The sequence below is a fragment of the Fusarium poae genome, chromosome 3 (genome assembly GCF_019609905.1).
Source record: "Fusarium poae strain DAOMC 252244 chromosome 3, whole genome shotgun sequence".
NCBI lineage: Eukaryota > Fungi > Ascomycota > Sordariomycetes > Hypocreales > Nectriaceae > Fusarium > Fusarium poae.
The window spans coordinates 7,133,620-7,145,967 of record NC_058401.1 but is presented as its reverse complement, the minus strand read 5'-3'; the positions used below and the strand labels follow the sequence as shown (position 1 = coordinate 7,145,967).

The 12,348-nt window shown below is 46.9% G+C and overlaps 6 protein-coding genes across 6 annotated transcripts; 3 read left to right on the top strand and 3 right to left on the bottom strand.

Annotated features, from left to right (window-relative positions):
* Positions 1-33: 33 nt before the first annotated feature.
* On the bottom strand, positions 34-1,422 carry FPOAC1_009797 (uncharacterized protein; the record flags this gene model as incomplete). Its single annotated transcript, XM_044854217.1, has 3 exons — positions 34-251; positions 598-1,227; positions 1,284-1,422. The coding sequence occupies 3 exons, from the start codon at positions 1,420-1,422 to the stop codon at positions 34-36; spliced, it is 987 nt and encodes a 328-aa protein (XP_044706887.1).
* Positions 1,423-1,851: 429 nt separating this feature from the next.
* On the top strand, positions 1,852-2,976 carry FPOAC1_009796 (uncharacterized protein; the record flags this gene model as incomplete). Its single annotated transcript, XM_044854216.1, has 5 exons — positions 1,852-1,942; positions 1,988-1,996; positions 2,152-2,301; positions 2,355-2,646; positions 2,700-2,976. The coding sequence occupies 5 exons, from the start codon at positions 1,852-1,854 to the stop codon at positions 2,974-2,976; spliced, it is 819 nt and encodes a 272-aa protein (XP_044706886.1).
* A 268-nt stretch (positions 2,977-3,244) lies between these two features.
* FPOAC1_009795 (uncharacterized protein) lies at positions 3,245-4,243 on the top strand (the record flags this gene model as incomplete). The annotated part of the gene is made up of 2 exons (XM_044854215.1): positions 3,245-3,523; positions 3,578-4,243. The coding sequence occupies 2 exons, from the start codon at positions 3,245-3,247 to the stop codon at positions 4,241-4,243; spliced, it is 945 nt and encodes a 314-aa protein (XP_044706885.1).
* A 663-nt stretch (positions 4,244-4,906) lies between these two features.
* LYS1_2 (Saccharopine dehydrogenase) lies at positions 4,907-6,174 on the bottom strand (the record flags this gene model as incomplete). The annotated part of the gene is made up of 3 exons (XM_044854214.1): positions 4,907-5,632; positions 5,690-5,958; positions 6,009-6,174. 3 exons carry the CDS (start codon positions 6,172-6,174, stop codon positions 4,907-4,909), a joined length of 1,161 nt encoding a protein of 386 aa, XP_044706884.1.
* A 1,694-nt stretch (positions 6,175-7,868) lies between these two features.
* Positions 7,869-9,179, top strand: FPOAC1_009793 (uncharacterized protein; the record flags this gene model as incomplete). Its single annotated transcript, XM_044854213.1, has 5 exons — positions 7,869-7,992; positions 8,054-8,078; positions 8,128-8,402; positions 8,558-8,963; positions 9,017-9,179. 5 exons carry the CDS (start codon positions 7,869-7,871, stop codon positions 9,177-9,179), a joined length of 993 nt encoding a protein of 330 aa, XP_044706883.1.
* A 437-nt stretch (positions 9,180-9,616) lies between these two features.
* FPOAC1_009792 (uncharacterized protein) lies at positions 9,617-10,696 on the bottom strand (the record flags this gene model as incomplete). The annotated part of the gene is made up of 1 exon (XM_044854212.1): positions 9,617-10,696. The coding sequence occupies one exon, from the start codon at positions 10,694-10,696 to the stop codon at positions 9,617-9,619; it is 1,080 nt and encodes a 359-aa protein (XP_044706882.1).
* Positions 10,697-12,348: the final 1,652 nt, after the last annotated feature.

The following is a 12,348-nucleotide window of genomic DNA, read 5'->3' as shown; positions in this document are numbered from 1 at the left end:
CCTATGCAATACAAACTTGAAGGTGCAGATCCATCAGGCCACCACTCTGCTTAGTGACGCATGCAAAGCAGTCCCGTGGTTGTATGACTCTTCCCACACCAAAAAGAAGAGACTAACAGACACTAGGGAGGTAACCGGGTCTCCAAGCGCAAAAATATGATCATGCTGGGGATCGAACCCAGAATCTTCTGATTCGTAGTCAGACGCCTTGCCATTGGGCCACACGACCGTTGCTAATTGTTGAAATACGGCTGTCGAAATTGTTACTGTGAAGCCGAAAAGTGAAAATCACGACACTCTTTTTCGTCTCTCCACCGAGTTCGCCATGACTCGAGACGGGTGTAAAGGTACTGAGTCTCGGCTATTTGTATCAAGTCGAGATGAATGATTAAGATACCGGTTCAATGGTTGCTCCCGAGTTCCCATATATAAACGCATACTCTAATCAAGATTGTATCTTCCCTCCAGAGAGTATCATTATATTGTCTTATTTTTGTATCAATTGCTATCCCAGTGTAAAAAAAAGTCTTTCACCCCTGCTTTGCCTCCATCTATTTGTCGCTTCCATCATCTCCGGACAACCCTGGAGTAACCAACCCCATTTCCAAAGAAACAAAGGCGAAGCCTCCCAAGAGTGCGGAATTGAAGCATCCCCCCAAACGATCAAGCTTGGCCTCTCAGTATTCATCAAATTGACTTCTGCAATATCCTCACAAAGCTCTCCATCATCCAACAACGCCGCATCTGCTGCCAAAATAGCATTATCTCTAAACTTTGGGAAGGGAAATATGTCGAGCCAAGGATGATGAAGCACAGTCTTTTGCACTGACGTAGGTTCCAAGGCTTTTGGTGGGTTGTAAAAAGATGGCCACGGTCCGTTTTGATTGAAAGGTGATATCGCTTCATCCATGCACATGCGTTCTCGATCAAATCCCATCAATGTAGCATTCTTGGCGATGGCGATATTGACGTTTAATGTGATGAGGATTGGCAGTTGTGAGATGCGCGGAGCATTCATTACGTAGTCTAGATACGCCATGCTTGCGAGAGCGAATACTCTTTGACTGATATCTGGACTTTCGAATATCTCGCACGTCTCTATAATAGCCTGCATCATGGCGTTTGGAGATCTTTGCAAGGTGGTGTCTTCTGGAGTGTTTGATGTAGCCTGTAAATCGGCTCTGGCGGCGATCCTGGGTTTCTCAAGCTTCTGTCGCTTTCTGAGATCTGCAATGCATGTATAAGTAAGCATATAAACCGATCATTCAAATGAGTTTGCCTACATTGCGATCTTTTGTTTAGTCGGTTCTGCAACTTTCGTCTTTCTGCAGTGCTAGTGACCCCTGTCCAGTCCTCACCAGCCTTTTGGACGAGGAGCTGCTGAGTCATAGGCTCAACCACAATTTGTTGCGGAGGAGCCATTTCTTTCTGCAAGTGTCTCAATAACGATTAATTTCTCCTTTCGTGATACTACTAATGGAAATGAAAGAACCTGTCAAGAGGATAGTGAATTGGTTTTGAATGCAAGTTGCTGATAGTTAATTGATGCTGACGGCGTCATCTCTCCAGCCCACTTTATCAGCAGGTTGCATTAGTGCAGGCCAAGATGAGTTTAGTTAACGATGTGCCTAATCCTATTGGGTAAAGTGAAGATAGCCGAGGAATGCTCCGATTTTCATGCCGAAGCGAGTAGCTTCTCGGTATGTACATATCATCAAGTCGCATTGGGAGAGAAAAGTATTGGGAATAGGAATATAAAAGGGTGTTTATTACGTGATGTCCAGATGTACAAAGTTTGAACTTCTCCTACCTACCCTTGATTTGTCGAGATTGTGTCTTCAGTTCCCTGACATGCCTCCCTACCAGATCTCCGGTCCTGTCAACTGCGATATTGACTTTAGTACAGAGCAATTGGTCGGAAAAACTGCAATCATTACTGGAGGTCAGTTGAAAGAGCATACTCAGTTTCATCTCTAATAATCTGCAGGAGCCAGTGGTATTGGAGAAGCATACGCACGAGCACTACATAGATCAGGGCATGTTACACTACCCTGTTAACGGCATGATAAATTGACATACTTAGCAGTGCCGTGGTCGTCATCGGCGATAAGAGTTCACCCGCTGGAGAGAAGCTTGCTAACGGATTATCAGGGTCCAAGTTTGTTCAGTGTGATGCAACCAAGTGGGAAGATCAAGTTCGTCTTTTCAAGGAAGCAGAGCAATCTTCACCCTCTGGGAAGGTTAGCTATGTGATAGCCAATGCTGGTATTACGAAAGCTGACCAAACCTTTACGTTCGATGGTAAGACTATCAGCTAGTGAAGTAAATCTCATTCAGATCGCTGACTCGAGCAGGGCTGGGAAAGGAACCCCAGAAGCCAGACTTGCAGATCATTGATGTGAATCTCAAAGGCTCACTCTACACGGCAAAGCTGGCGATGTACTACTTTGTATCGCAGAATGGGACTGAGTCACACAAAGACCAAGAAGATACATGCTTGATCCTCGTCAGCTCTGGTGCTGGTTTTGTTGATGTCCCTAGAACTCTAGAGTATAGCAGCACAAAGTGGGCAGTCCGTGGAATTATGCATGCATTACGAAGAACGGCGTTTTACTACGGCAGCCGTGTGAATGTCATTGTACCTTGGTAGGTCTAGCCTCAGCGACCCCCTCACCAATACCCGACTCAGTTTTCTCCAGGTATATCCGGACTAGTATCCTGTCAAAGGAGCAGTCTAACGAAGTGGGAAGTTCAGGCGTGGAGCTTGCAACCTGCGAAGATGCGGGTGAATGTGCCTTGCAGATCCTGAGTGATTCAAGTATTAACGGGCGAGCTCTATTTGTTTGTGCACGCAAATGGGCTCCGCGCGGTTACATTGACCTTGGCGTTGAGGATTATCCTGATAGCTCGTTGCTGCAGGAGATCCAAGAGGACCAGATGAGAAATGCACCGGTCGAGTTGGGGTTGTTTCTCTAGTTGCAAACGTTGCTATATTACTCGCTGAATTAAGAAGCCTTTACCGTCGCCCATGGTACAAAATAGTCCAAGTCGTTATTTTGGCTGTTGTCGGTAACCTAGCCAATGTGTCTCAACTCGATCAGTAGGAAGGGTTGGCAGTGCGGTCACCTTCTCGTCCAATAGAGACTGGACCAACGGGCCTATATTTTACCGAAGTGACACATCTTGTTATTGCGCCTCTGCCTGCAGATATCTACTAGGCATGTTCAAACATCGCGTAAACATCATGTCGAAACCCGGACGCACCGAGTGGCAACCTCCAAAGCCTAGCCCCATTGTGGTGGAGTTTGAAAGGCGATGCAAGGTTGCGAAAGAGAAACCATTTCTCGATAAAAAACCAATGAGCGATACTGCGGCCGCTTGTAGCTGGAAAGATTTCAAGCGACCACTACTGGGGCGATTCATGTGTCACGAAAGAATAGACTTCATCAAATTGCTCGGATATGGGGAGGATGGTATTGTCTGGAAAGTCAACATAGGAAGCCAAGTATATGCGCTTAAAGCGGTAAGAACTTTTGTCGAATGCATCGCTAACTAAAGCACGTTGCTGACGATCAAGTTTTGGGACAATCAACCACCAGAAGGGACGAAATACTGGGCATTCCAACGGGAATGCCAAAATGCGTCGCTGCTAGCCAAGATGCGACACGCCATCAACGATTCACCAGATCCTATCTGGCTGCATCCAAACCCAACAACATTCCGCGACGCAGCCTCCAATCTCAACGCCTTTTCCAACGAGGGTCGCAGCCGAAAACTGTATCGAAAGACGCCGGGCGCAGTAGAATACAATACCGCACCTCGTCTAAGAGAATGCTATGGTTGGACACAGCTAAGCGGCAAGGAGCTTCGTGCAGTGCCTGCGAACCTGCGTCCTCTCGAGGTGAGATCGGGTAACCAAGTGCGCAATTTCTGGCCGACCGAAGAATATCACGCGATTCTATACGAATATGTGCCCAGTAGCGACGCAGGGCTGGATTCCAACGTGGTGCAGGCGCAGTTGGATTTCCTTTGGCTTGGTGGGTGGTGTTTTCTGGACTTGAAGCCGGATAATTGGGGAGGTGCTGGCATCTTGCTCGATATGGCAGATCCTATAAGCCTTTGGCATGCTGGATGGTTCATAGGTCGGTATGGGCAGAGATGCGCAAGAGAGCTGACTGAAGTTGTCTGCAAATCACGACCTGCTGAGGACCACAGCCAGGTCAATGTATCCGTAGTTCAATAGATAGCGCTTCAAAATGTCAGGTTCGCGAGTACTGGGAGTGCATTGTATGTCAGATGCCACCATGAAAAGAAAAGAGTCAGAAAAATAACGTACATCTCTACTTGTTTCGTCTCACTTAGCCTCGACCGCCGTAGGTAGGACACTTGATGCCTCTGATAACCTTTTCGCCGCCGCATGTGTTACATTTATCCAAGTCCATGGCGAGTTCGTAATCAACAAAAGATGTCAAATTACGACTCTAAAAAATAAAATAAAAGAGGATGATGGGTAGCTACAAGAAAAGGAAAAATGCAATCGCGGGCTTTATTCGAAACCCATTTCAGTCGAGTCATAAGATTCAGTACAAGGATGTCAACGGGTCATCTGACAACATCACCACGGATATGAACTGGTCAATATGAAAGTACAAGGCCACAAAACTGGTTGGCAGGCTTTTCCAACATCACAATTCGGGCACTACATTTTGAGGAACAACTGATCAATGTTATGAAGAGTCTTTGCATTAATGTCACTAAATGCATGACCTGAGAGCGGTAATGACTGTCAGACACATATCTTCTACGGTAAAATGTGTCCTAGAACTGAGCTGGTTGAAGGTAAAGGTTCCTGGAGAATCGTGCCTCTCCATAAGCCTTGTCACAGGCTTTTTCCAAAAAGGTGCTTTCACAGAAACACCGAGAGGTCAGGAGTATCCCAGGGGATCTCAATATCAACAGCCTCAGCAACAAGCTTCTCAAGAGCAGGAAGCTTGTCGAGACGGTACTTGGTGGCAACATACTCGTGTCCATGGCCAAGCATGCACTGGAACAGCTTGCCGAGGGGAGTAATGCCGTTTCGCTCACCAATACCAAGGACGGTAGTGTCGATGTGGGTGGCGCCAGCTTCGAGGGCGGTGTAAGCGTTGGAAGTGGCGCAACCAGTGTCGTTGTGGAAGTGAGTTTCAATGTCACATCCAATGATCTGACGCAGCGTAGAGACCTTATCATAGACCTCGCGCCAAGAGGCGCCTCCAACGGTGTCGGCGATTCCCACGCGGTGAGCACCGAGACGGTCCATGAGGGAGTACAGCTTGAGGATCTCGCTAAAGTCGGAGCGGAAAGAGTCTTCACCCGAGAAGCGGACCTCGAGGCCGTGGGCTTGGGTGAACTCGATGACCTCCTTGGCCTTTTCGGCAATCCAGTTGAGGTCCTTTCCGTGGGAGTGCTTCATGAGCTGAGCCGAAGTGCCGATGCACATGTTGATTCCGTCGACGCCTGTTTCAACAGCGAGGCGAGCGTCGTCCATGTTGCATCGAATGTGGACCAGGATCTTTGCCTTGAGACCCATCTTGCAGATGGCTTGGGCATCGGCCTTGGACTGGGGGGAGGAAGCAGGTGACGTCAATTCGAGCTGTGTATGTTATGTTAGCTAGGAGTTCAATCGTCCTTGTGTCTGGAGGGTACACACATATTCAACACCAATGTCGTCGAGGGCCTTTGCAATCTTCATCTTGGTCTCGGTGGTAAAGTAGGCAGTGGCAAACTGCTCTCCCTCGCGCAGGGTGGTGTCGATGATCTTGAAGTTGGAAAGACTGCCAGAGCTTCGCATAGAAGTCGCTACAGAGGCAGCTGTACCGTTGAGACTGGCAAGACTGTCGCCAAGGGAGCTGGCATCATCAGATTCGTTATCGTTTTCGTTCTCGTAGGTGTCGACGTCTGTTAGGGCGGCTTCCAGGGCTGGGAGTGTTAGTGATAAATAAATTGTGAATAAGGCAATGAATGCTTACCGATGCCATTGTCGACTCTCTGAGCCTCAGCAACCCCACCTCCCCCATTGGCACCAGAGCTGCTGCTGCTGGCGCCCTGGCCCATGGTGTGGCTTGTATGGTGACCCACGCTATTCGCTCCGCTGCTATTGTCGCCGCTGTTGCTACTAGCAGCACCTTCGCCCATGGTGTGGCTGGTGTGGTGGGAGATGGGGTTGTTGGCTGTCTGCATTGTGTCTGCCTTAGCATTCAGTCGATGCAGAGTATGTGACTATGTGTGTTGTTCTGTTCTGTTCTGTTTTGGTGTGTGCTTTGATGATGAGTTGAGAAGTGGAGGTGAAAGAGGCGGCTAAGATGGACTTATGTACCGCTGGTTAGATGGGAAAAAAAAACTACCCTTAGTCAGGAACTTGATGTCACCAACAAGTGACTCAAGAAAAAACTGGCCGAAGGTCGGATCTAGATTGTGAGGCCCCTCTATAAGGCGGGGTATGCATCGAGAGTAAAGGTTTTCACTGGATAGAGAGTCTTCGCTTAAGCACAATATCTAGATCAAGCTAGATTGATTAACATGGCTTTGACTTGTTCCACTCATGACGGAGCGGGATAGCGGCAAGTAAGCCGCCTCAAAAATGACCACGTCTACGTAGCCAATCACTCAATGACGTCTCGTCAAAGAGTAAAGAGGTTGGCTAGGTACTTTGGTGAGACATACAGATATTTGACCATTCCATCACCAGGTCTTTCACCGACATTGTCTCCGATCGAGTCGTCACGTATCGTCCAAGTGTAGGGTAGAGGCAATGTTGTTGATCGTAGAAGGTGTTAGGATGGTTGGTTGTGCTTTAGTAGGGTCCTACAAGCTCATCCTGCTTGTGTCTGTCTTTAAAACTTGTGATATCAGAGCCAGATGAGTGGCAAGTAATGAAAGCTTTGCAGCTATTGTCCACTCTCCTGCGGATATACGGACGACGACTGCGGTTATGTCAATAAACAAGACAAGCATGACAAGTGAAAAGTCCTCCATAGCTAAGAAATGGTATTGGGTGTTCAGAGACAATAACTCAATAAAATAACAGCACCAATTACTCAGGCGATGAAGTTCACTCTTTATACATGGATTCTGTTCAGTCGGGCCGTCACTGTGAATTTGAGTCATATGTTGGTCCTTGGTTGTTGTTCGGCGGCTGACTTGATAATAGTAAACACAGGTGTCATATGGAGCAACCCGGATACCACGGCTTCTATCTAGATCTCGCATGTGATGCTATTGTCAAGCCCGATAATGACTTCCCTTCCTCTTATTTCGGCTGTTACATCTTTCCAGGCTTCTTTATAGCTAATGACTTGACGATAAAGTGAATATTTCTAAATGTGTCTGCCTAGAGCAGCTGATTTGCAATTTGCAATGCTCTTTCAATGATAACTCCAGACTCCTAGCCTCCAAACTTTGGCACTTCCTTTTATCAGTTTGGTCCCGGCACTTTCATCGGAAAAGCGGCACGGCACTGACCAACACAATACAGGGTCAAGCACAGTAAAGCCTCTGTGGACAACCTTATGAGTGCTTAATCTATCATGAAATAATTTGAGCATGTAACTAACTACTGCTTTTATTGTTCGAGTAAATATTCCCATACATTGACTTGAAATATAACCGGACGACATTGAGCTTGACTTGTTTATACATTTTTATTGTCTCGTACTTTTAACGTTGCTAAACTATATGAAGCCAACCAAGGTCATTCATTACCTGTCCTCTTCGTCCTCACTAATGCAATACGCCTGAACCTCAGCGATACCCGTCCTAGCTCCAGGAGTAACCGCAATTGGGAACCCTCCATAATCAGGATCATCATTAGGGATCATCATAAACTCGTCATGTCTAGTCTCATCTCCGTTGAGAACCCTGAGAGTTTGCAAATTTCCATTCTCATCGACCTTCTTCTCCCATCCTCGGAGGATACCACCAACGTAGCTATTATTATTTGGAGATTTCCGAGGCGTAAGTCCCGAAGTATACATATAAAAATTGACTCAATGATAAACGCAGTTTTTGAACCTAGATGCTAATAAAGGTCCGGTCTATAGGTATATACCATGACTCATAAAGTTAGAATCATAATGATTACCATAAAAGCCCCGAGAGCCCTCGATGGCTGATCAGCAAGGGTCGCGAAGAGGAGGCCCGCCAGATCCTTGTCAAGTACCACGGTAACGGGAAAGATGATGACGAGTTTGTTAGGTGGGAGTATACCGAGATTGTCAACACAATCAGGCTTGAGCATGAGGGCTCCAGTGATGGCTGGGCTGAGCTTTGGCGTACTCCCGGTAACCGAAAACGATGCGGCTTGATCATAGCCACTGCCATCTTCTCCCAATGCAGTGGCAATGGACTTGTTTCATACTATGCAAGTACTGAGGATAACTTGACATATTTAATAGCAGCACTGACCATTGTTTCCAACAGCTTGCTGCCATTCTGAAAACTATTGGTATCACCGAGTAAGTTACTGTGTGTACAACACTTGATTAACGTATACTAACATTGTCTACTGCTGTAACCCAAGCCTACATCAATGGCGGACTCACAATGTGGTGCTGGCTCATTGCTCTTTTCGCTGCCTTTTTCGTCGATCGCGTCGGACGGCGAGTTCTATTCCTATTCGCAGGCGTTGGCATGTTGATTTCATTCATTATATGGACCGCATGCAGTGCAGTCTATGCCAAGACCGAGTCCTCCGCTGCTGGTATTGCCGTGGTGGCTATGATCTTCCTATTCTACGGAGTTGCGGGTGCCGCATGGCCTGGTCTGACCGTATCCTACACCGTTGAGATTCTACCCTACAACATCCGAGCCAAGGGTCTGACACTCTGCTTCTGTTTCACTGCTCTGTCTGGTGTTTTCAACCAATGGGTCAACCCACTTGGTCTCCAGCAGTTGGCGTGGAAGTTCTACTTTGTCTACATCGTTATGTAAGTCTTGGTCAAAGAACGTGGATTATGTCATAAGCTAACGGAATTTTTAGCCTGGTCATCGAATGTTTGGTCATTTACTTTTTCTTCGTCGAGACAAAGGGCCCCACTCTTGAGGAGATCGCCGTGTTGTTCGACGGAGAAGATGCAGCTGCTGGTATTACTAAGACTCAAGCTCGGATGAAGAGTGAAGTGAGCCAAGTTGAACATGCTTAGAGTAGCTCCTTTGTCTAGTCTAGGGCTGAAGTAATCGAGCGTTCCAGTATTGTACAGTATACTCGGCCATCAGTGCCTCGCTAGTAGGACAGCGTTCCAGCATGAAATGACATGGTCTTCCATTTAAACCTTGCCTTCAATCGGATGAAACCTTGATATGAAGTAGTGTTTTCGGATATTCGGCGACAGAATAGACGCCTTGGATAATTTGTAGCACTTCGAGCATTGTGAACAAGTCAAGTGATCGTGTGCCAAGTAGAATTTTTATACATGATGTACATAACATATTAAAATCTTGTAACCCCATATCCCCCACCCAGACATAGTAAAAATTGCTGTAAAGCGTTCTCGTATGAGCCGCATTATGCAGGTATCGTGCCTCTCATCCCAAAAAGCCGTTTTCATATTCATTCTTCAATTTTGTTCATACAATTCGTCTAAGCCTTGAGCTTTGACACCGCCCTGTATCGGCTTGGTAGACCGACATTGCTTCGTTCCGCTGGTGGGATAGACTGAGCATATCCTCCATAAGCTGGTAGAGAAGGCTTCTGCAGAGGAGCCATGCTTCCACTCGTTCCTGGTCTTTGAGGGATGCTTCCCCATGAGTTTGTTGGCTTGTGCTGAGCGCCATAAGTGGCAGTCTGCATGAATTGCATTTGCTGTTGGGTTCCATGGGGGATCTGGCATTGCATGTGGTGCTGCATAGGCATGCCTGAAAGCGAAGACTGGGATGCTGAAGCTTGGTGCATTCCATAAGGCGAACCCATATAAGGGTTGGGCATACCTGAAAGCGAGGACTGGGATCTCGAAGCTTGTTGCATTCCGTAGATTGATCCGTTGGGCATACCGAATCCTGTATCAGGAGGACCTGTGAGGCTCACACTGGGTGTTCCTCCTCGTCGGGATGCCTTGGCTCGCTCTTCCTGCGCGATAACACCAATCAATCCGCCAGTGAACATGGGCTTTTTCTCATTGAAAGGATCTTGGTAAGGGTCTGCAAATGGATCTTGGGGAAGGTTTGATGCAAAAGATGGTAGTCGGAGGTGTGAGCCGCTGTTGGGTCGTGCTTGTGATGAATCAGGTCTCATAAGATATTGCTGTGAAGATGCGCGCAAGTTGGGGTTCGATCGCACGCCTGACAATCTTGATGCTTGGTCGCCCTTGGCTTTGGCCTTGAGCATGGCCAGGGGAATGTCGTCGTCATCATCACTGTCGGTGATATCCATCCAGGGACCTTTGAGGGAAGGAATTCGTGTGTGCTCTACTGCTGGTTGCCCAGTGGTAGTCTTCATCATTTTTTGTCGGTAAGTAGCAAGATGGGCCTCCTGGGCCTTTCGTTGGTCGCTTGACTTGACGGCTTTGTTGTCATCGTCAGAGTCATAATTAATGTTGTCATCCTCATCTTCGCTGTCGCTGGCTTGTCTCTCTGATCTCTCTTGAGCTTTTTGTTTTTGGTATGTCTCCAATTGAGCTTGTGTCATGACGTTGCCGCCAGGGGATCCAGGGGCTGATGACATGATGGGCTGGTTATACGAGAGTGAGACTGAGAATGTGACAGAGAAGTGGAGCTGAGAAGAAGGGGGTAGTGTGTCGGCGGTGAGAGAGCTGGATAGAAAGTGAGGCTATAGGTTGGTAAGAAGAATGAGAAGAGTCAAGTTTAAACAAGGACAACCTCGTGATAAATACGTATTAAACAAAGATCAAAGTGTGCTTTGACGACGACGCGTTGTTGTCCTTTTGTATGACAAGTTTTGGAACGAAAAAGGTCGAAGAAGTACCGGGGGGCGGGCCAGCAGGGGTTTCATGCCCCTGTATTAAATCAGGTACGGAGTAGTAGCCCGCTAACTAACGTCAGATAAATTACATAACATAATTAAGCAGGGTTTTCTGTCCAAGCAAATGGGGTTGGTTGAGTGCCCGTCTGACATGCGCTAAGTCAAGCCTGAAGCTTACAGAAAAAGGGCTATGGCTGTGGTGGCTTGAATAGATGGAGATAGAGGCTGGCTGTTTGACTGTATGTATTTTCATTTGCATAAATAGTCTGTGATTGAACAGCTACTTGCTTAAAATGTGGCTTATTACTTATCGCCTTTTTACAGAGTTGGCGCTCGTCGGAAACGCCGGGTTTCGTCTAGCGCTTGGGACCTTGCATCTGCTTTGCTTTGCTGGCTGCTGGAGAGTCAGTTAACGTTAGTCGGTTGCTCGGTCCATGGTAAGATTCGGCCAGACCGTTACATTGACGCCTTGAGGCTTAAGTGGCCCGTCCCCCTCTGTCTTTTCCCGGCCGGCTTCATCCCATCTCATTCTCGACAGTCAATCCAGTAGAGATAGTTTTAGAATAAGTGTTATTGGATTACTATCAAGTAACCAAATAATTCTCTTTTGATCAATGAATCTTTCTTTGCTCGAGTGTCTGTCATATTCATATTGATACCTCCTCTCATATTCGGCAGTTAATCCCAAACAAGACATTCAGCTTACAAGTTGCATACTTGGCAACGTCTATTAAAAGGACGATACGTCTCCACGCGATTGGACCGGGGCTATCCTGTCCAATACAACCAAAGTTCCGCTCTCTCTCTCTCTCTCACTCTCAGACTTTGCCAAAACCTCGTATACCTAAAATCGGTCCCAACTAATTTTCCTCTAATCGCCTAGTCCCCGTCTCCACTGAGGAAGAGAGCAAGGGCTGATGACTGGGCTGAGTTGTTATTTTTGAAGTCTGGAACGATGAAAAGCAAAAAAAGCTTGTCCCCTTTTTTTTCCTCATCAAGCCCTTCTATTTATATCCACTACAACATTCCCATGCCTGTCTTTGTAGATCTAAACTACTTCAATCGATCTTCGTCCTGTCTTTCCATTTCAATATTAACCGTGACATTCGCTTGTTCTTGGTTTTCTTAAAATATGTCATGTGGTCCTTGGATTCCCAGGCCTCCTCCCAGGGCAAATTTGTTGATCTTTGTTGAGATTTTCATCTCCCTGGCTCTGGCTCTGGCTCTGGCTCTACCTATCGATAAGGTTTCATGACGTAGTGTCTTTATGCCCACCCTATACCAACAACTATTTTCAGTAAATAATGTACCTATATGAGAGACAATTGCATGAGCTATATCCTTCTATCAGATGGCTATGTGAATTATTACACTACTGTTGAGAGTCTGTACAA